This window comes from Coffea arabica, chromosome 11e (genome assembly GCF_036785885.1).
Source record: "Coffea arabica cultivar ET-39 chromosome 11e, Coffea Arabica ET-39 HiFi, whole genome shotgun sequence".
NCBI classification, from domain to species: Eukaryota; Viridiplantae; Streptophyta; class Magnoliopsida; order Gentianales; family Rubiaceae; genus Coffea; species Coffea arabica.
The window spans coordinates 52500557-52523719 of NC_092331.1; the positions used below are offsets into that span (position 1 = coordinate 52500557).

The window sequence follows — 23163 nt, forward strand, 5'->3', positions numbered from 1 at the left end:
GGCTTTGGCACTGCTCAGTAATCCTTATCCTCATGTTCAATTAAACACTTTTTTATGTTGAAAACACTGAAAACACAATTAGCAGAACAAAGACCAATAGCTAGAATTGCACCTCTCCACTTTTTCATACAATAATTTGAAAATCTTGGGATTTTGATCCGGAAAATATTTTTACAACATGAAATTTGCATTTTGTCCATCTTTCTTCAATTCCTGCTCTTATCTTTTTTCTTTTTTTTTTTTTTCTGTCAAACTCCTGCTCTTATCAGGAATTTTGCATTTGTCCATCTTTTGACCTGCATTCACACTCGTTTGTGCATTTTTGAGAATTTTCTGTAAACTCGTTTGGTATCTATTCACACTCCTAAACAGATTCTAACAGTTGCCAAAGCATTCATTTTTCCAGAATGAAGAAATTGTTGATCGTCTTCCTTTCCACAGTCATTCTCTCTACGCTTCATTTGATACTAAATTCGGAACAACAAACCAAAGAATGCAACAATAAATATGAGACTTAGGTTTATGACCAATGCATAAAAACATCAACGTTTGATACATAAAAAGGTTTTTGATACATTTGTAGTTCGACTGAGCCAGCAACGGCATGATCGACCATGAACAAGAGGAGAGCCCTCAATTCATCACTTATTTTTTGCCAGCTTTATCATTTTTCTCCAAAAAAGACAAAAAAAAAGGAACAAGGAAAATGAAAAGTCGAGGACCTTTTGGTGTTTAGTGAAGCCTCCGTCCTCTCTTCTGAATCAGCAGTACCTAAATTAATCTTTTCCTTTCTTCAACCAATTAAACAAACCTTTCTTCTCGCTTTTCTTCATCGGGACAGTAGTCTGAGCACTCACATTTGGTGCAATGGATTGTTTTGAGATGGCTCTCTGTGGCGGTGGAATTTCCGCGCTTAAAAAAAGAACCAGAGAATAGGTAAAATGAAGAAATCTAATCCAGGGAATGTATACGTACTCCAATCAAAATAAGAATCAAGATTTAGCATTTTTTTAACACTGTTCTAGTGTTAATAGTGTTTTGCTAAAGGGTTCAGTCGATCAGTTCTCTTCTATGTTCTATTGGTTTTTGCTGGTACAACATTGTAGAATGAGCTGAAATAGATGAAAAACATAGGTATATTGCAAAAAGCCTAAGTTGCACCTAACCCATCTCTACTGTTTCCATTCCATCTATCGCTTACCTCTAGTTTGTCTAGTGTATTTTCAATAACTAGAATATTGAAATGAACGTTGCTTGAAAAGTTTTTTTTTTTCAAAAAGTTGAAAATTCTAGCTATACCTATTGATTTTCAACATGGGAATTCCTATACTTGAAGGAAGAAAAGGAAAATACCTTGGTGTCTTGTTTATGGCTCCTGCAGTTGGTAAAATATCCCCAGTTGCCTTTTCCTTGCCATCAGCACCGGAGGCCATTCCACTGAGCAAAAATATGTTCAATGTAAGTTGTCTCTCAAGCAAAGAATAATTTACATTGCAACTCATGAAACAGACTGAGGAGTAAACTGCATTGCAAAATGTTACTAATAGCCAACCAAATTGATATGTATATTCTAATTTGGAAATAGCCAACCAAACAGACTGATGAGAATTCCTATGCTCGATGGAAGAAAAAGAAAATACCTTGTTGTCTTGGTTATGGCTCCTGCAGTTGGTAAAATATCCCCAGTTGCCTTTTCCTTGCCATCAGCACCGGGGGCCATTCCACTGAGCAAAAATATGTTCAATGTAAGTTGTCTCTGAAGCAAAGAATATTTTACATTGCAACTCATGAAACAGACTGAGGAGTAAACTACATTGCAAAATGTTACCAACAGCCAACCAAATTGATATGTATATTCTTATTTGGAAATAGCTTATAAAAGATGCATATTTAGTTAAGTGATAAGAAACAAATGATTGCATTGTATAGTCTTCGGCTCTTAAAATTGGTTATTCATATGGTAAAATATCTCTTTCCAGATTTAAAGTACTTATTCTTCAGTTTTGTCCAATCCAAAGAACAATACTTGGCTCATGGAAAAGTAGGCAGAATGATAGAGTCCGTAATGACTAGCTAGAAGTACTTTAGGAAATGATTGAGAGTTAAAAGAAGCATTATTTCGATTCATATTGATTTACCTGTTAGGTTTTCCTCCACTAAAGTGCTTCTCAAGCTTGAAACCTTGGGTTTCTCTTAATTTTAGCATCTCAATTTTTGTAGCTGAGTCAAGCAATGATGGAGTGGGATCATACAGTTCAATCCTCTGGAGGCTTCTTATCTTCCCAAGGTCAGATGGGATGTCCTTTAGCCGACTGCAGTCACGGATGATAAGGCATTTCAAAGTTGGAAAATGACTCTCAGAAGATTCCCAATTCAACAAATTTGTTGCACCAATGTACAGAACTCTAAGACGACGAAAACCTCCATCTCTTGTCTCCAGCTTCCCTTCCTGGAATACAGTATCCTTCAACTTAAGCACCTGAAGAAACTGTAGATTTCCTAGAGTGGTAATGTGTTCATTTTTAAGCCTTGTATTCTTCAAAGTCAGCCTTGTTAGCTTTGTTGGAAAGCTGTCTGCTCGAAGGACATTTAAGCTGAAGTTACTACCCTCATTCACTAACTTCAAATTTTGAACACGTTGTATGTAGCTCAAGATACCTGCAAACAAACAAGATCCCCCACTAGCCTCCAACAGCCGGTCTATTTCCCCACATATTCCCAGTTTTTTCAAATTGGGAGTCCTCTGGAAGACCTCTGCTGTGCAACACTGCGATGAGATTGTACAAAGAGTTTCTAGTTTTTGACCTTGTGAGGACTGACTTTGGTGTTCTTTGCCAAGAGATGGTGGCAGAAGTATGGAAGAGTTAGTATGCAGGTGACTCAGATGCAACATCTTCCATATGTGATCTTCTACTTTAAGAATCCGAGATGAAGTTTCAAATATGACAGTTTGCAGCTTTGAAAGGTTAGACATTCCCTTTGGAAGAGTGTCGGACATAAAATACAAGGCAATGTACTTTAGAAGAACCAAGAAAAAGAGTTCAGTAGGGAAACTGGGGAAAATTATTGATTTGACATCCAACACCCTAAGCAACTTAAAGCTTTGACAAATGGATGAGACATTATTTGGACGCAAAGGTTTTTCTTCCTCGGCAAAACTCAAAAAGGACCGGACGTACTCGAGAGAATTTTGAGAGAACATATGTCCCAAAAACTCTGGCTTAATGGAGAGGCGGCGATGACTACCTGAAGCTGGGTTGACAGTTGTAGCCTCATCAACTTTTGTTTCTTGAAACAGGTGTTCTTCTACAGCCTCATCCTTGCAGAAACTGCGCAATGTATCGTGGATAAGACAAGTCTTTATCTGACCATTTGTTTTCCTTTGACCCACCATCACTAAATTCCTAGCAACCAGGTCTTCCAAATGATCCTCTGCTATATCCTCCAAACTCATATTCCCATTTGGTCTTATGAAATCCTCGGCAATCCATAATCGGAATATTTTCCAGGCTGGGATCTCAGAGCCTTCATGGAAGACGCCTAGGTAGAGAAAGCACTGCTTCAAGTAGAAAGGCAAGATATCATAACTTAGTCTTAGTAAACCCCTATGCCTTTCATCTTTAGCAACATAATCATCAACCCCATTTGACACTTTTTCCCACAAGTGTATACTATCTGGCTGACGTTGTAGAATTCCACCAATTACCACTATTGACAGCGGCAATCCGTCACATTTTTTGGCAATATTGGATACATAGTCCTCCAGGTCCGGATCCAAGTCACAGCTTTTCAAACCAGCTTTCCTCAAGAGTAGCTCCTTACTCTGCTTAGAAGTTAGACAAAACGGTTCATGATGAAATCCAGAAGGATTAGCACAACGAGCTACGTCATACATTCGACTAGTAATTAAAACCACACTGCCTTTCTGTTTGGGGAAAGCACCCTGGATTTCTTCCCATGCTTCTTTGATCCAGATATCATCCAACACGATCAAGTATGTCCTTTTTTTCAACTCCTCTTCAACTTTTTTAGTTAACTGATCATCTTCCATGTCCTTAATTTCCTGCGTGATATCAATAAAAGCACGCAGAATGTCTTGGAATACTTTAGTTTTGCTGTAATCTTGAGAAACTTTGACAAATGCACGATCAGGGAAACTAACATGAATTCTGGGATCTTTCAAGACCTTTTTAGCTAGTGTAGTCTTTCCAAGACCAAACATACCAATGATGGAGACTACATTCAGCTGCTCTGGATCAAACTTTTCAGATTCTTTCTTCAGAAGGTCTATTACTATATTGGTGTCAGTATCCAAGCCAACTACATTGGCTTCGCCTGCAGAGGGATCCTGTTGATACATTTACAATCAAATTAGAATGACAGAGGCAGTATCAAATTAAAGTACATATATATGTGCACAAGTCAATGATAAAATGGTAAAGAAATACAGAAAGGACAAAGCTAAATGAACTTGAACATGCAAAACTGGCTTGTTCTACTCGACAAGAGACATGTTCTGAAGAACTTTGAGTGGTAGCATGAATAGAAAGGTAGGTTCCAATTTTATGTGTAGTTGGTGTCTTGGTATTGGTAAGCACAAGAAATTAGCAACCATATTAGCAGTTTGACCAAAAAAAGTGAATGCATTAATTTCTAAATAGTTAAGACAATTTATGAATCTTAAAAATTATGAGCGTTACCAGAAATTAGGTTGACCAAAACAATTCACAACATATCTCATAAAAAGTTTTACTTTCCCAATAGTTCTCATATTGGATTATTTTCTCATTTATGCCATGTGCACCTGTATCAGTACATCTTTCTTCCAATTGAACACGAGTTTTCAGCTTCTTATTCATAAAACTCTTCTTGGTCAAACCATCCATAGAAGTGCAAAATAGATCTGGTTTACTTTTAACTTCAATTCATTTAGAATCAGCATTTTTCTGATAATTCCCAAAAAGTAAATTTAATGTTTGTAACATATCGGTTTTCTGTTCGCTAACTTTTGCATAAGGTACCTTACAGACTTTAAGCCCAGAGAGCGATGGTGGAGCCAGAATTACTTTTCAGGATTCAAAGATTAGCAATAGATATTTCTTAACTTTCCAAATAATTAATGCTCACAATATTTAAACAAATTCACATAAGATGACACAACTACTGGTAATTCATGTACTTTCTGCAAATCAGAGAGGAAAAGATTTTCAAGAAATCATAGTTAAAACTTAGAATGTTCATTCTTGGGCTTGGATATAGTGTAGATCTCCCCTTGCCCAAGGAAAAAGAAGAAATATCAGTATCATGAACGTGACAGCAAGGTGATATTATGCATATATATTACCACTTTCTTCTTTGGAGGTCCAACATACATGTTGTCAACTATGGCAGCACCTTGGGCAGCCGGCACCGATATTAGTTTATCATCCTTCACCATTTGGTTAAGCTTCTCTATGCCTTTTCCCAGCTTGTGAAGGCTCCTAATTCCAGCTTTTTGCAGCAAAACAGAATAAATATACGTCTCTACAATATCTTCGGCTTCAAGCACTTGATGCCTTATCTCGTCAGTTATGCTCTTGAGAAAGGCATTCTGACGATAACGCTCCTTGGTGTATTCCTTGAGAAACCCATTAAGCGTGTTAATGGATAACCTTAGCTCCTCAGAGTTACCCTCTGCTTCCGTAATCAAACGATAGTGGTACTGAATCTGCTCCTTGAGATTTGTCAAAATGAATTCCCAAACTGAGTCTGGAACATTTCCCATCTCTGAAAATCACTTACTCTGCAGGGATTTCCTGGGTGTTACATGACTTCGGAAATTAAGCTACATGTACTAGGATGGATGATTGAAACTCGAAACTGGAAATGGATGTGGCAGTAATCAGGGTTGCCGGGTTGGCCTGGGTAGCACTAGTGACTAGAGGTTGACTGACCCCGCCCACCACTATGTAAGAAGTCATTCTATAATCTTTTCCAGAGAATCTTTTTTTTTTCCCTTTTTACAAACTGCAACCCCTGTTCTGTTTTTTGGGGGTTCACTAGTTGAACAGACGGTGATAGAAGACCATAAAATAATATACTTACGAGAAAATTGTTAAAAATGTTCCACACATTTTGTAAAAATAAATTTTTTTGTGCTTTACTTTTAAAATGTTAACTTTTTTATTTAATTTTGGTTCTAACCTAAGTTTTCGATCATTTTGTAGTTTAAAATTATCACATGACCTACATACAGTCTTGTTTTATGCACAAAAAAATTAGATCCCATTTTTTTAGTGATAAAAATGAATATGAATTGGGTCAGATTTCATTTTTTAGGAGAAAAAATGAATATGATTTGGGGTTAAATTCTATTTTTTAGGGATAAAAATGAATATGATCGGGTCATTTGCTTAACTCCAAATGGGATCTAACCTTTTTGTTCTTAAAAAAATAAACATATGTGATTCACAGGGTAGATTCAGGGTAAAAAATGACCAAAACTCTAGGTCAGAATCAAATTTTACATATCTAATTTTGTAAGGGACGTATTTTGAAAGTGAAAGACGAAAAAATTTATTTAACAAAATATGAGAGATATTTTAAACTATTTTTCCTATACTAATTGTATCGGTGGTTGAATCAAGCGACCAATTCTCAAGATTTTACTTGATAGTAGAACCGATGGGTCATTCACTAGTCAATAAACCGCATCCTAATATGAGAATTTGTACCAAATTCATGTACTTGTACAAGTTGTAATTTGATGCTTACATGCATATAATAGTTTTTACATTGTTCATAAGCATTGTCACGTGCAATTCTCCTTGCCCAAACCCTATCTTTTTTATTCTTTTTTTTTTTTTTAAATTCGGAAGGATGAGATTTGAAAAGCAGAAAGAGAAAAGGGAGATTTGAATACAAAATCTCTAAATTTTAAGATCTCAACTTAAACCATTAAATTAAAACCCCAAACCCTATCTTATGTTCATCGATTCAATTGCCTTTGAGGTAAATGTAAATTTAAGTACTCTCACATTATGCTTACTTTAGGCTTTGAGTTCTTTTTTTTTTTTTTTTAAGTTTATTCCAAGTTAATCCACCATATTTTACGCATTCAACAAATTCAAGTTTTTGTTTTTTTTTTTTTTGGCTCTTCTCAAAAAGTCTTCCTCTTAGGGAGAGAAACTATTCTCCAATCGATTCCATTTTCACTTTGTTTTCTATGATAAAGTATCTTCTAAGATTTCCTAGTAAGAATTTTCTATTTCTCATATGGATTCCTAATGAAAATTTTCTACTCTCCTAGGAGTTCAAAGTGAGATTATTGTGTAGCTTTTTTTATTTTATTATTAGATTTGAATTTATTTTAGATTTGGTTTATTGAATTTTTTTGGATCTTGGGTTTGTCTTGAAAATTTTCATTATCATTATTGGATTTAAAATAGTTGATTAGCAAATGTAATGATTGAAATGCGATTTATCTTATAAGATAACATTTCAAAATTCTTTGTATTGTTCAAATTTATTTGTAATTTTTTAGATCTTTGTATCTATTAAATTACAAATTTGTTATTTCTAGTGCATGTTTGTCTTGATATTAGTCTAAATGTCTGTGATAAAAATCAAATCATGCTAGATAATTTTCAGTAAATTTGCTAATGAAATTTGCTTTTTTATCAAAAGAAAGAAAAAAAGAAATTTAATCCACCAAGTCATAGTGTTTTTCTCTTTCGAGTTTTTCTTTGATAAAACAATAGCCAATATTATGAATGAATTAGTTGAAAATCGTCCAACACGATTTGTTTGACTAAAAAAGTTGCACTAATAGCAAAATATACATCAAATATGTCACAGATATATTTAATCTGAAAATGCATTAGATTTATCAGAGTTACAAAATAAGAAAGATTACCTTGTGAGTGACAAACCATCAAATTTGACTAATTCTACAACCTGCTCCATAAATATTTGTGCATGTCTATTCCATTAGATCTACTGTTCAACTGGTTCAATTTCAAAACTAATACTAAGATCTAACAAGAAAACACAAAGAATTTCAGAACTTACATATAGATCTAAAAAAACTCTTAGATTTGACAAAAATAATAAAAATCTAAATAAATCTCTCACAAAAATAGCCTAGAAAAGAAGAAAAAAAACTCTCTTTAGTAAATAGTAAATACTAGGAGAGAGAAAACTTTCACTTTATTGATGATATCTGAAATATACGACCCTTGGGAGAACATATTTACCTCTCCAATGTGTGACAACAGTCACCACTACGATCATAAAAATTTCGTTTGTAATGTCTATTTTGAAAAATATTTGAATATTATGATATTTTTACCCTTGTCCTTGCTCTTCATATTTTTTAAATTACTAAGATGTGATACACCTTAGGTAGATAAATCTGGAGCCGGTTCTTCCTACCAATCCAGCCTCCCCCAAGTATATGTTCACTAAACTAATTAGTTTTAAGTTTCTTCTCATGCTGACTTCGAATTTTGTGTTGCATATGCACTTATACATTGGCATTGCCTAAATATGAGCGATTTTATTTATTATATTTCATGTGATGCCAATCCAGAAGACATTTGAGTGTGAAAGATCCATAATTAATAATACCATATTAGTTGCTTTCCTAATCGTGCACGTGAGAAAGGGGTAGGAGACAAATAATAACCAAATTTCTAACTATGATTAGCCTAATCACTTAATGGTTAGTTTGGACTTTGTCCACGCAAAAAAAAAAAAAAAAGAAACCAAGAAATATGATTTTAAAAAAATTGCTACCTTCTAGCTGGCTAAACAACTTGCAGGGTAACATGTGAAATGAACCCTTTGATATTTAACCTTTAGCAATTACCGGCGAATTTTTAAGAATATTGCTAAAATAAAAAACTATCAAAAAATTGGTGAGCTCTGGGAGTTTGTTCCCATTTTAGGGTCGCCGCATTTACGGTATGAGGCAACCAATAAAATTAGAATTAATTTTTTTAATTTTTGATTGCTTTAGTTTTCTATAATTTCTACCGCTTTTTTTTCCCAAGCTTTCACTGCTCATCTCCCGACACCGACATGGACATGATAGGACGGATAGGACGGACATGACAGCTACAACTAAAATGTACCAATTTCGTCAATCTTCTTTCTGATTTAAGCTTAGTGGCATTCAGTTTTTAAAAAAAAAAAAAAAATTTTCCTGACACCACAAATTTTGCGGCGTCAACTTTTTTTTCCCCTAATTTGTAGTGTCAATTTTTTTTCCTGACGCCACAAATTTGATTTGCGGCGTCAATTTTTTTTTTTGAAACTCTCGTTTTATTATCAATTAAGTTTATATGCTAATTATTACATTCTATAAATATTGTTTAATGTTACATTATTTATCATTATTCAAGTTAGCATTAACATTAAAAATTTAAAAACTATAACTTAGGCAAATTTTAGAGTGTTTTTAATAGCATTGATTATCATCTAAATTTATAAAATTAACATAATTCTAATATTGTATATTAAATTTTTGACAATTCTGATTTATAATAGGATTTTAGTAATACGAATTAGGGATTTTGATTTTAAAATTAGCGTTAAAGGGTTCATGTTTATATTAAGGGTTACACTGTGTGGGTTTGGAAATTAGGGTTTCATATTAGGTAAAATGTTAAACCCTAAACGCTTATTAAGCCTAATTTATTATTATTTAAGTTTCTATACATATTATTACATTCCATAAATATTGTTCAATGCTACATTATTTATCATTAATTAAATTAACATTAGAGTTAAAAAATTTTAAAAATATGACTTAAGCAAATTTTATTAGTAATTTAATAGCATACTTAATTATCATCTAAATTTATAAAATTACCATTATTCTAATATCATATATTAAATTTTGGACAACTCTAGTTTATAGTAGAATTTTAGTAATACGATCTAAGAGTTTTAATTTTAAAATTAGGGTTACAGAGTTACACTGTGATGGTTTGGAAATTAGGATTTCATGTAAAATGTTAAACCCTAAATCCTAATTAAGCCTAATTAAGGTTACGTTCTACGGGGAAAAAAAAACTTCGTCGCAGTTACCTTTTATTAAAGTTACGTCTTATTAAAAAGGAAAAAAAAGAGAATATATCGCCACTCATCTCGTGAGCGGCGATGCATAAAAGACAAAATAAAATGAGCAGCGATCAAATGTTCCAATTCCTTTGCCGCTGCCGCTCATTTCATGAGCGGCGAAGCCTTTACGAAAATTAAAAAAAATACAAAACTAAAGCAACCCAAAATAAATGAAAATTAAAAGTATTTTTATTAGAAACCTCACATCTCAGATGTGGCGACCTCTTATTCCGAGACCCGCCCTCAAACAACAACAATTTTCTGACAATTTTTAATTTTGACGATATTCCAAGAAATTTGCCGCAATTACCATATTTAATTTGAGATGTATATAGTCTTGTTTTAATTTTTTTTTTTTAATGGTGATTGATCTCAACTCATAAATATAAGAGGATGTAGCCAGCGTTTTGATTCAACTCCACACACACACACAGATGCATATACTTGCACTCTATTAAATGTGGGAGTGTCTGAATCAGGTGAGTTAGATTTTTTGATATGTTTTGGAGGAATCAGAAAATTTACTTGGAGGAGATGAATGCTGACATACCTAAACCTAATGTATCTAACATAAAAACAAATTTTCAGGTTTTTACAAGGGCAAAAGTTTACATTTTTTACCAAGTTCAAAGACTTTTGTAAGTTAGTACTCAACCTTTAATCCACAGGAAATCATAAAAGCCGGCAACTCTTGAGGTTCCTGAGGAGACTTAAACACTAACCCCAAACCCCCCCCCCCCAACAGTCGATGTGGGACAAACCTAAGCAGACGAGCTGCTGCTAGACCTTAACTAAGAATCCACTCGTTCGGACAGTTTGTCTTTTTTACCAAGTCCAAAGACTTTTGTAAGTTAGTACTCAACCCTTAATCCACAGCAAAAGTTTACATTGATAAGAATTATATTTAAAAATCTAGAATATTTTAAAACTTAGGGGTAGTGCCCCCTACGACCAATTTTTTTTCCTTTTTTTGGTAAGTAACAGCTAGATTTTGAATGTCTTTTCATAGCTATATATTAACAAATATATATTATGAGCGTTGGATGAATGACAAATATGTAAAATTTGAATGTAAAATTCAACTTTTGCATATATGTCATGGATCCAATGATGATAGCGTATACACTATCAATGTATATAAAATTTACTCTTGTGTAAATACTGTTGAAAGACTACAATATGTAATTAACAAAATTTCAAGGATTCAAATTTCAAAAGTTAATAGCTAGCATTACGCTTTAATTAAAACAATGAACCGTAAAAATAATTTATCCTGCCAAATTTTTAAAGATTAATTTTTCATACATTATCAATGTGAAAAAAGAAAAAAAAAAACATCTGACAAGTGCACATAGATGCATGCCACATAAGTTCTATAGAAATTTGAAATTTATGTTCTACATATATGCCTCTAATGGTGTAAAAAAAAATTTTACACTGACAGCGTGTCAAAGATTAATTCATTGGCATTGTCGAATAGTATTTTGAACGCCAAGGAATGAGCGTCCAAACGCCAAGAAAATGAGCTTCCAAAACGATGATGGTACTCCCTAATGGCAAGTTGTTTATGTGCTGAGTGTTGATTGGCTTTTGGCATTGTAAAATTCCGCAATATAGTTAGCACTCGCGCATCATTCATGAGAGATTGTTTGTTCAAATGAAAGTTAGAACTAAAAATTTGGGAAAGAAAAAGTTTTCCACAAGCACGAGACTACCCATACAAGAATTCTGAAACTTTAATACTACAAAATATTCTATTTCCCCAGTTTGAGAAACTAAAACGCCTGACCCTGATTGATTCCTTGATGCTCATTTCTCATAGAATGCCTTCATTTGCCTTGAAAAACGAAATAACAGTTCCATTTATATTCTGTCCCTCATTTGGTCCTGATTTCCCGGTTCCATCAGCTTGTGTATCCCTTGAAACTGGTTGTCTATATGGAAAGGGAAAAAGTATGGCCATCACCACATACCAAATCAGATTTGCAGTACTCAGGCCTGCAAGCACCCAATAATAGTAATCCAACCGACTGTTATTCAAGTCATGCTGAAACCAGCTCGTTTTACCCCCTTTCTTGCTGATCTCACCCACGACATACACTGATAAAACACTTCCAATGATTCCCAGACCAGATAATCCAGGACTGAGATAGATGAGGTACCTTTTCATCGATGGAGGACTTTGATCATTCAAGAATGGGGTAACACTATTCTCATAAAATGAGTCCATCCCGCCCAGAAGAAGAAATTGAGGAACAAGAATGAAGACAGTCATGGGGATTTCCTCGTCAGGCTTGTCGGATAAACCATGATTTCTTATCACATGTATCCTTTGAGTTTCGACTATGGCAGCGATTACGCAGCTCAATGCTGAGAATATTGTGGCTAATGCGATACCAAATGCGGGTGCATACTTTTTTCTGCCTGCTCTTTCTAAGCAGTTTGAGACACAGTCGTACACCCATTTAAAAAATTTCTTTGCTGCTGCATACAGCATCAGAAGGATTGAATCAGGGAACTTCAATATTCCGACCTGGTAATTCATGTGGTTTGCTTGCTCCACGAAGTATGTGTTTCCAATGGAAGTTACTACCCCACAAATTATGCATGTGATCCAAATTGGAAGCATGCGAATTAGGACTTGTCTCTCTTCACTTTGAGTCCTCAATCTGATGACAGCCCTATCAAGAGAACCTAACCAAAGAATTAGAAGAATGAATAATAAAAAACAGCAGCAAATAGTGGGAATTACCTGTTCCATGATCTGTTAATCCAGAACAAAGACGTGTATTTACATTTGGAGTACTTGAACCTAGAGCATATAGCAGTGGACAATGTAAGACTATGGGTGACTAAGGGTGAGAGATGAATTAAACTACCTGATACTCCAATCAAGTTTGGCTGGCTAAAAATGCCAGTTCAAAGTAAATTCATTTGTCAATTCATTAAACAAAGCCTGATAAAGAACTAGTGTTGGTTAATATTTTAAGCTAGTCTCAAATTTGGATGGATTAAACAAAACTTTACATTTGCATACCGTTAATCGAGCTTCTTGAGCTGGGCTACTCAAAAGCTCATTTTAGCATAGCCCAAATCTCGATCAATTCAAACTGGAAACACCATTTCAATATCGTTAAAGATTTCAAACAATCATGAAAAGTAGGTATTGACTCCTATCACTCCTATGTGATTCAAAAGCAGATAATTTGATAGTGAAGGCAGACTTATTAACAATACATGATCATTAATAATGAAATCGTATTTAGATTGTCACGGTCATTTCAACGGAGTATGATGTTGCTTGTGAAGGAATTTGTATAGCTATGGATAACTGTCTTTAACAAGAACTGGTTACTCTGTCCCAAACAACTCGAAAACAGAACAAGAAGAAAGGAAACATGAAGATGCAAGAGTATGCATCACGAACCCGAGTTTACTGTCCTCGTATTTATGTGCACAAAGCGAGAATGCAAGTGTTGCCACCAAGGTGCAGATAGCTGGAATTCCAAACCGGAGTTTCCATGGCTTTATATATGGAAGACCAATAAGTACTCCAGCAGCAACAATGAGTACGAACATAATGCCCCACACTCTCCAGTCTTTAATGGTGCCTCCGTTTCTTTCTTTCTGACTGTTAACAAGTTTTAACATTGCTTCTAGTGGTTGAAATTGAAGTTTTGATAAATTCTCTTCAAGAGTGTTAGTTGGCTGCTGCCTTCTGTATTCAGTAACTGATGCGGGTGGGACTAATGCTGTGCTAGAATCAGCGTCAGTTTTTCCCTGATTCAGTATCATCTGAGCGAGCCTAACTGGATGCCCTATAAGATTTTGAGGCCTATCATAATTAGCATTATCATCAACTGGCTTCCTTTGGAGCTGATCCAAGGCAAATGCTACCAATGAGACGATGTGCCCACTTACTCCAACAGCTGTCAGCACCAGACCTGTGTAAAGAAGGGCCTTCTGTGTGTGACCAATGCAATTAGGCTGATAATCACTACAGGTATGCGTTAACTTATGCAGTACTGGAGGTGTAGACATTGACAGAAACCCCAAGCCCTGCTCGCAAGGGCGGATTGTCAATTTAAGCAAGTCAATTAAACTGAAAATTTCACTTAGACGGTACAGATTGATGTCAAAATAGATGAAGGGGAGGAGGAACTGAGACAGAATTCTCCAACGGAAGAACTTACAGTGGAAAAGGCTATACTTGAGACCAGCAGAATCCAGAAATTATCCATCCCACAGTCCACGAATAAGAAAAGAAATAGAGGGACAGTTTTACTGAGGCCAGTGTATACGTTCATTATTCCAGCAGCACGAGTAAACCCAACATCCCAAACATCTGTCAAGTACTTCTGCATAATCCACGTTACATATGTTGCCAACATATCAGCCCAGATCAGAACTGCCCACCATAGAAAGAAATCAGAGCTGGTACTTTTAGCAGAAAAAAGACTATTTACCCAGAGAATGTCAAGTAAATGGAAGATATTTGATGAATCTGAAAATGAGAAAAAGTACCCATTATTCTGACAAACGCCATTCTCTTTTAGACCTTACGGATCACCCTGCAGTTCTGCAGTCCAGAGTATGAGAGAAACAGCATTAGGACGATGGAAAATCAAGCCGAAGACTACAAAAATTTCCAAAACCATATGAATCAGAGTTTAGACTTTAGTTTTCCTTTACCTCTAGTTGCTATACTGGGCGGCCTAAGAGGGGGGAAACCAGTTTGAGGAACTTTTCTGCAAGAATCACGAGTGTTGATTCAGTAGTCAACTTGTGTATTAGCAATAGTTGATACCTTTCTCTGCTTCTCATCACTACCTGCAAGGTTCATTTTATTTGAATAAATATTGGAGTCCAAAGAGTGCATGGGGATGGCATTTGATCAGATTAAAAGTCGAGTATTTTTTGCTATTGCGTTGATTTTACACTTGCGCCTAAACTTGGGCCACAAAGATAACAAAGCCTGTGAAAAGATGTACGTCAAAGATAAAGATAATTTGATATTACTAATTCCAAGTAAACTTGTAGCGTTTGATCCAAGGCCCAAATGCTTGAGAAGATCCTGCCACTGCGCCTAAGGGATGTGTTACACCAGTTTTTCAATTTTGTTGCAAGTGCAGAGATTTAAACTCCTAATATGCAGCTAAACCTACAACTTATGCTTCACGTGATAAATTAGCACTAATCTTTTTTCGAGTTTATCTTGATCTTCTGGATATTGTAAACTTTGTTGGCGACAGATATTTATGAGTACTTCTCTTCTTATAATTATGTTGTAGTCAAGGGATTAGGCGGGCTAATCCTTCCCTATCTTCCGCCCCATTCAGAGTTATGAAGAAATTGCATATTGATTTGGGGTACCTACTTGCCATGCCTAGTAATTGATCCTTAATCGAGGACCAATGGAAAAGTTTCACGTGATATAAAAATCCCACTTGCTAATTCACATGCTAAGTGAATTTCACTTGACATGTTAAATGAACCAAGCGAGACCTTTCTATTGGTTTTGAAATAACTACTAAACCTGTCAAATAAGCCGATATAAAATTTTCTAGAGTGATGGGAAAAATCTCCCCTCACCTCGCATTCCCCCCCCCCCCCCCCACCCACCCTGGCTCTCCTTGCTAGATGAGGCGTCAGGGATCTAGTGGGGGATGGGGAGAGCCTGCTGCCCCCTCAAAATTTGAAAAATTCTTTTATAGCTATTTGTCTTAATCAAACCTTGTACTTATATTTTAATAGAAATTAGATTTTGCCCCAAACTTTAATAGATCCTCCAACAATTTCTCAAAAACTTTAACATTTTTCAAGTAAATATTAGAGTTTACCCCCAAAATTTTTAAAATGTATAAGAATACCTTCTTCAATGCACATCTTTAAAGATCTTGCCCCTTCAAACCTTAATGTCTAGTCCCGCTACTGGTCCCGTCACTATATAACAACTAGTTAAGCCCTTCTGATAATTATCCCATAAAAATCGCAGAAATTTTTTTAAGTGTTTTTAGTTCAAAATTTTCCTTACATACAAACATGATAATTAAGGGCCAAATCCAACTTAAGGAACAAAAAAAAAAAAAAAAAACATAACAAACATAAAAGTGCTTGCTAACTTTCAATGGCAACAACGATCACTTCCACTGCTTTTTCGTGAACCAATGTGAATGGCGTAAAAATAAGATGTTGAAGGTTTGTGTCTCGTGTGAACACCAATTAAAAAAAATGTTTAAAGAGTTTGTAAGGTCAAAATATTTAGCAATTCGTATGAATTATTTTTTATTATCTTCTGAATATTAGCAAAAAAAAAAAAAACAAAAAGGTAAGTTCCTATCTTCCCTCTTCTTTACTTTCTTTAATAAGGGTAAAAGTTATGTTTACACAGTTGAAGAACATGTACACACTTGCCACTTGTGTGAAAATCAGAATATATAACAGCCGATTTTCAAAAGAACTATTATAATAAAAATAAATATCAATATGAAATTCTTCTTTAAATGAAGAAAGAGCAGATGTACGCACAGTCTCTGGCTTCTGTAAACACATATATTTAGAAATATAAATCGATAACAAGTTGGGATCACTATTCACCCCTTTTGAAAATCTTACAATCGTCCACATATTTGAAAGATTGGAAGTGTATTTCAAGATCATGTGGCTGTATTTGGATTGAGAGATTTGACGAATGATTTGAAATATTTTGAAATCCCTTTAGCTCATACGGCTGATTCGACAGGTATTTGGATTTGTAATCTACTAGCTAATTTAATGCTTAGATATTTTTAAATAATTAATGGATTACAAATCCAACTGTCTCTCAAGTAATCCAAACAATTTATAGGAATTTAAAAAAAAATTTTAAATCTTTCGTCAAATCTCTCAATCCAATTGTAATTTGAGAAAATTCAAGTACAGTCACAGCTAATTGTGAGAATCACATGAAATAAAGGTTAAAGCTCTGAGCTGCCCATACTTTGAAAAAAAGAAAATAGTTGTTGCCTATTTGACCAACCCAAAAAAAAAAAGAGTAAAAAAAATTAGCAGTTCTAGCAAAAAATTGGACATTAAAAGTTTACCAAATTATTAATTATGTTTTGTTCTCGTGTTTACATCCAATTCTTTACTGCATGCATACTTTATAAACTTGCATTACGTTAAGTAGGAAGATTAACATTATTATTATGCGTCATGTGATGCCAATCTAGCACATACATTTGAGTGTGAAAGATCCACATTTTTCCATGCACATGCTCGTAGAAAATCTGATTAGCGCGCAAGACTAAGAAATTCAAGGTAAGAGACAAGTGAGTGGTAAGTGGTAACCACCACTCACTCTGATAATGATATGTTTATTTTAGCCATTTAACAGTTAACTATGACTTATTCCGAAGCTACAGGACCTGGAAACTATAATGAAGACCTTCCAGCTGCAGGCTAGTTTTGCCAGCTAATTCATTTGGCATCTATGATCTCTCTTCTATTTTATAACTCTATCAAGTGAATCCCTATAATGAGCTTCGATAAGAATAATAATGCAAGTCCGGGAATTTGATCCCTGGAGCTATACTCAAGGAGAGACTTACTGGCCAATTCAGGTCACTCCGCTGGCCTGAGTTGGTTATAAACCCAATACTTGAGTCCCACACTTCCAACCTGAGACACCACTAGCTAGGATGAGGAGAACTCTTTGAATATTTTTTTTTTTTGTAAGAAATTAAACAATGGTGAAGTGAAATGGGACAGCCACAAAATGTAAGTGTCTAAAACTCCAATTACTTCTTAAATTATTAATAAATAAGTTGAGACACGCCAGAGGTAGAAAAAAACTGGAGCAGGTTTATCCTACAGGTCCAGCCTACCCCTAATAAATATGTTTCAGCCAATTTTTAGTTTTAGATGTCTTCTCATTTTGATCTTGAATATTCCATTGCAGACGTAATTATGTGTATTTGCTTTCTGTTAATGTGAACGGTTAGATACTTATATAACATGGAGTTTGTCCAAGAAAAATAAGATGACAGAAACCTAGAAATATAATGAAGCAAATTTCTACCTTCTTAGCTGGCTAGCTTAGTTGGCTTCATATGCCAAGTTTGTCCTAAGTTCTTATTGTGCGACTCTTATTTGCGCCCATGTGGTTGAACTTGTGCAACTCACAACTTACAGTAGTAGTTTTTTTTTTTTTCCTCCTGTTAAAGCTCTATGTGAAGTGAATCAAAGCTTTAAATATACTCTTTCATCTTACTCAAATAATTAAAACAACAAAAAAAGTGAAGGTGGGGGAGAAATAAATGATAGTACAAGGTAAAGTCATTTATTGACTGATTTACACTTGAAAAAGGTACAAAGAATTTACCATATAAGCAATTAGTAGAGATAGAAAAAAAAAAAAAAAAAACTTACTTTAAGAGTAATCAATATAAGGTTGAAGAAAACAACATTATGGGACAATATCCAATTCAATTCATGATGCTGGTTGTTACATGTATGAAGTCACATTCCTTTCCTCTATTTGATTTGATTATATGAATGATAAAAGAAAAGGCACAAGCTTTATACAAAAGCAGGCTAAGACTGAAAGATATTGAAACAGCCATACAAAAACTGATCAGACCAATGGAGGAGGCAAGCAATTCTGAGCCTCATACTGCAACCCTAGCCTCCAACTTTCTTGATGTAAAACAAGAAAGAAACACTAGTTTGGATTCGGGCCATTTACCATTCAAAGAATGAGATGAAACATTACCAAAGAACTGGCTCGTTTGAACCTTAAAATGCAAAATATGGACAAGAATGCTGTGGTATCTAAATCTTCTATCACGATTTATACAAGAACTCTGAAACTTGAATGGCAGAGACTTCTATTCCCCCAGTTTGAGAAACTCTCAAGCCTGGCCTGATTCCTGAATGCTCAATCCTCATAAGACGTCTTGATTTTCCTTTATAATAAGAGAATTGATAAATTCATCATTTGTATTCATCTGGTCCACATTTTTGTCCTGATTGTCGGTTGTCTCTTGTGTATCACTTGAAACTGGATCCCTGTAAGGGAAAGGGATGCATATTGCTGTCAAGAAAAACCAAATGAGATTTGCACCGCTCAGGCCAGCAAGTATCCAATAATAGTGATCCAATCGACTCTGATTCAAGTCATGCTGGAACCAACTCTTTTTCCCCCCTTTCTTGCTAATTTCACCCACCACATAAACCGAGAAAACACTTCCAATGGCTCCCAGACCGGATAATCCAGGATTGAGGTAGACAAGGTACTTTTTCATTGATGGAGGACTCTGATCATTTAAGAATGGAGCAACACTGTTCTCATAAAACGCGTCTAGTCCACCAAGAAGAACAAATTGTGGAACAAGCCAAAAAACAGTCATTGGAATATCCTCATCAGGTTTGTCAACTAAACCATGACTTCTGATCACATGTATCCTTCGAGTTTCAATGATGGAAGCAACAATGCAGCAGGATGCTGAGAATATTGTAGCTAATGCAATGCCAAATGCGGGTGCATACTTTTTTTGGCTGGCTTCTCCTAACCAGTTCGAGATACGGTCATACACCCTTTTAAAAACTGTCTTTGCTGTTCCATACAGCACCAGAAGGATTGAATCAGGGAACTTTAGTATTCCAACCTTGTAATTCATGTGGTTTGCTTGCTCCACAAAGTATGTGTTTCCAATGGCTGTTACTACACCACAAATTATGCAGGTGAACCAAATTGGAAGCATGCGAATTAGGACTTGTCTCTCTTTACTGTGAGTCCTTAATCTGATGACAGCCCTGTCAGAGTACCTAAATAAAGAAACAAAAGAATGAAAGTAGACAACAGCAAACAGTACCAGGCCAGGATCAGCAGATTCATTATCTGTTAATTTAAAACAAAGAAATACATTTACGTTTGGAGCAGTCAAACCCGGAGCATATAGGCATTGACAATATGAGACTAAGGCTGAAAGATGAACCGAGCTATATAAGACCACAATGGAGTTTGCCTGGCCCGATAAGAGCTCACTTGACTTAAAAGTCATTTTCACTTAATTAAACAAAGCCTGATCAAGAGTTAGTGTTGGTTAATGTTTTAAGCTAGTTTCAAGCTTGGCTTGATGAGATGAAACTTGAAATTTGCAAATGGTAAATCAAGCTTCTTGAGCTTGGCTTAATAAGAGCTTGTTAATACTCAGCTCAAATCTCAACCAATCCATGTTTGAACACAATTTCAGACTCATTAAAGATATTAAACCACACGCAAAACGATAGTTTGCTCCTTGTTTAGGCTCATTAGCATACCTTGTACATCTAATTTTCACAAACTTGTCAATTGCAGCTTAAAATTGTCAATTTGAATCATGTGTGGATGAGCTAAAAAGTGAAGAACTAACACTAACCACCTGTTCATAGTGAGATGGCATCTAGATTATATCAATCTTTTGAGCAAACTGATTGTATGATGCTTGTAGAGTTAATTTGTATGACAGAGTATTGTTGTCTTGTAAAGAACTTGTTTCTCTGGCGCCAATAGGTCAACCAAATGAAAGACAAAGGGCAAAGCATGAAGAGTGTGTAGAACAAACCTGAGTTTACTGTCCTTGTATCCACAAAAACACAGCGAGAATACAAGTGTTGCCACCAAGGTACAAATTGCTGGAATTCCAAAGCGGAGTTTCCACGGTTTCACATATGGAAGACCAATAAGTACACCAACTGCAACAATGAGCACGAAAATAAAGCCCAATATTCTCAAGTCTGATATGCTGCCTCCATTTCTTTCTTTCTGCCTGTTAACAAGTTCCAACATTGCCTCCAATGGTTGAAATTGAAGTTTCAACAAATCCTCTTCGAGTGTGTCATTAGGCTGCTGCCTTCTGTTTTCAGTAACTAGTGGTGGTGGTGGTGGGTCTTCGTATTCTGTCATGAAATTAACATCATTTTTGCCTTTGTTCCTCCTCATACGAGCGAGCTGAATTACCAATCCCATATTATTTCGTCGCCTGTGAGAAGTAGTATCATGAACTGGGACTGACCTCCTTTCCAGTTGATCCAATGCAAATGTAACTAATGAAACAATATGCCCACTTATTCCAACAGCGACCAACGCCAGACCTGAGTAAAAAAGGGCTTTTTGTGTGTGACCAATACAATTAGGCTGGTATTCATTACAGGTATGTGTTGCCTTGTGCAAAACTGGCGGTGTAGACATTGACAGAAACCCCAAGCCCTGTTCATTTTGAGTGAATTTTTAATTCAACAAAGTCCAATTAAACTAAAAGTAAAAACTCCACTTCAATAATCAAGTAACACATTACACACTAAGTATTTTCTCTGAATTAAAGGAAGGGAGGAAGAACTGATAAAGAACTTGCCAGCAGAAGATCTTACAGTAGAAAAGGCAATACTTGAGAAAAGCAGTATCCAGAAATTATCCACTCCACAATCAACAAATGAGAAAAGAAATAGAGGGACACATTTAGCAAGGCCATTGTACACATTCATTATTCCAGCAGCATGAGTAAATCCAATTTTCCAAACATCTGATAAGTATTTCTGCATAATCCACGTTACATACGTTGCCAACATATCAGCCCATATCAGAACTGCTCGACAAAGAAAGGAATCAGAATTAGTATTTTCGCAGAAAAGGACTAATTTTCGAAACAGAGGAAGTCAAACAAGTATTAAGGTTTTTGGTGAATCTAAGATGAAAAGAAGTACCCATTATTCTCAGAAATGCCATTTTCTTTCGGCGTTATGGATTATCCTTTTTCTCCTGCAATCCAAAGTGCAAGAAAAATAGCATTAGGACAAGGGAAATCAAGCTGAATAATCCTAAAATTTCCAAAACCATATGAAACAGAGTACAGACTTAATTTTTCTTTACCTCCACTTGCTGTCTAGGATGGGGAAAGAAGAACAACAGATTGAGAAACTTGTCTTTAAGAAGTATGGGTTTGATTCAGAAGTCAGTCAACTGGTTTGCTCCTGCGCTTAGATGCTACCCTTTCATTGCCACCTGCAAGTTTTATTTTGTTTGATTAAATATTGGAGTCCAGACCGTGCATGTTGATACCATTTGACTGAAATAAAGCTAAAATAGTACTGCAGAACTGCAGTTACCTGGAAGCTCTCAAGAAAGAATATAGAAATTGAAAGGAAAGCAAAATATTTTTAAATCCGAACCGACGAGTGAAGGCGAATAGCTTCCGGTTCGCGGTTCGGCTGGTTCAGCTCATTTAATCAATTTTTATTTTTTTTAATACTAAAAATTTTTGAATAAACTGATGTGTTTGTTTTAGAAAATCAAAAATTAGTGAAACCAGTTGAACCTTTCAGTTTTTTTCGATTCTTGAGTGAATTTGATCCATTTAATTAAATTTTTGAATTAATTATTGAACCGAATCCAAGATATAACCGATTTGCGAATCGAACCAACTGGTTCAGTCTTATTTTCAAGACATTGAAGGAAAGTACAGAACTGGGCTTGTACTATTTGGATATAAAAAACTTTTTTTTTTGGGATACATTTGAGAGCATTTCTAAATCAGTCCTATCGTTATTTATATGAGTGTCCAAAGTATACATCAATGTGTGTAACTAATGGGAAAAATATTTGTAAAAGTTTTTTGAGTACATTTATCGAAAACATGTTAAGGAGAATTGATTTTATATTTCACAATAGACTTGTAAAAAATTCACCAAAATAAAACATAGTGACAAATAATTATATGGTAGGTTTATAATCATAATTTATCGTTGAGATATCAAGATTTAAAGATCCTAAAATCTTAATTTTCACATCTCACATTCTAGAAAAGAATTTTAGAACAATAATTAGAAAAAATATTATTTAGTAAAAAGACATATTAGAAGTGGATAATTATCAAGAGTAGTTTAGAAAGTACCTAAGTGATAATTTTTTTGTTTACAACAAAACCCCCTCTTCCTTCATATATAGTATTGGTTAAATTTAAAAAAAAAATCTGAGTATGATGAAAGCACAAAATATATTTACTTCAATTTCACTATAATTTAAAAGTCACCAATTGTATG

General features: G+C 34.9%; 3 protein-coding genes across 7 annotated transcripts; all 3 read right to left on the minus strand.

Annotated features, from left to right (window-relative positions):
* Positions 1-494: 494 nt before the first annotated feature.
* On the minus strand, positions 495-5908 carry LOC113717720 (putative late blight resistance protein homolog R1A-3). The gene is made up of 5 exons (XM_027242516.2): positions 5345-5908; positions 2139-4348; positions 1641-1724; positions 1354-1437; positions 495-912 (listed from the first exon to the last, which is right to left on the minus strand). The coding sequence occupies exons 1-5, from the start codon at positions 5762-5764 to the stop codon at positions 777-779; spliced, it is 2934 nt and encodes a 977-aa protein (XP_027098317.1). The 5' UTR covers positions 5765-5908; the 3' UTR covers positions 495-776.
* Positions 5909-11738: 5830 nt separating this feature from the next.
* LOC140021526 (protein NRT1/ PTR FAMILY 5.5-like) lies at positions 11739-14995 on the minus strand. Of its 3 annotated transcripts, none has more exons than XM_072072564.1 (6): positions 14797-14989; positions 14629-14683; positions 14298-14512; positions 13532-14163; positions 12857-12916; positions 11739-12785 (listed from the first exon to the last, which is right to left on the minus strand). In XM_072072564.1, the coding sequence occupies exons 2-6, from the start codon at positions 14648-14650 to the stop codon at positions 11921-11923; spliced, it is 1794 nt and encodes a 597-aa protein (XP_071928665.1). In that variant the 5' UTR covers positions 14651-14683; positions 14797-14989; the 3' UTR covers positions 11739-11920. The 3 variants fall into 3 exon arrangements, with proteins under 3 accessions (XP_071928665.1, XP_071928666.1, XP_071928667.1); XM_072072566.1 differs by having other exon boundaries at positions 12654-12798; positions 14797-14995; XM_072072565.1 differs by lacking the exon at positions 12857-12916.
* A 3540-nt stretch (positions 14996-18535) lies between these two features.
* LOC140021527 (protein NRT1/ PTR FAMILY 5.5-like) lies at positions 18536-22228 on the minus strand. Of its 3 annotated transcripts, none has more exons than XM_072072567.1 (5): positions 21995-22228; positions 21829-21883; positions 21496-21710; positions 20691-21334; positions 18536-19911 (listed from the first exon to the last, which is right to left on the minus strand). In XM_072072567.1, the coding sequence occupies exons 2-5, from the start codon at positions 21848-21850 to the stop codon at positions 19029-19031; spliced, it is 1764 nt and encodes a 587-aa protein (XP_071928668.1). In that variant the 5' UTR covers positions 21851-21883; positions 21995-22228; the 3' UTR covers positions 18536-19028. The 3 variants fall into 3 exon arrangements, with proteins under 3 accessions (XP_071928668.1, XP_071928669.1, XP_071928670.1); XM_072072568.1 differs by having other exon boundaries at positions 21980-22228; XM_072072569.1 differs by lacking the exons at positions 21829-21883; positions 21995-22228 and having other exon boundaries at positions 21480-21617.
* Between the last annotated feature and the right edge of the window lie 935 nt (positions 22229-23163).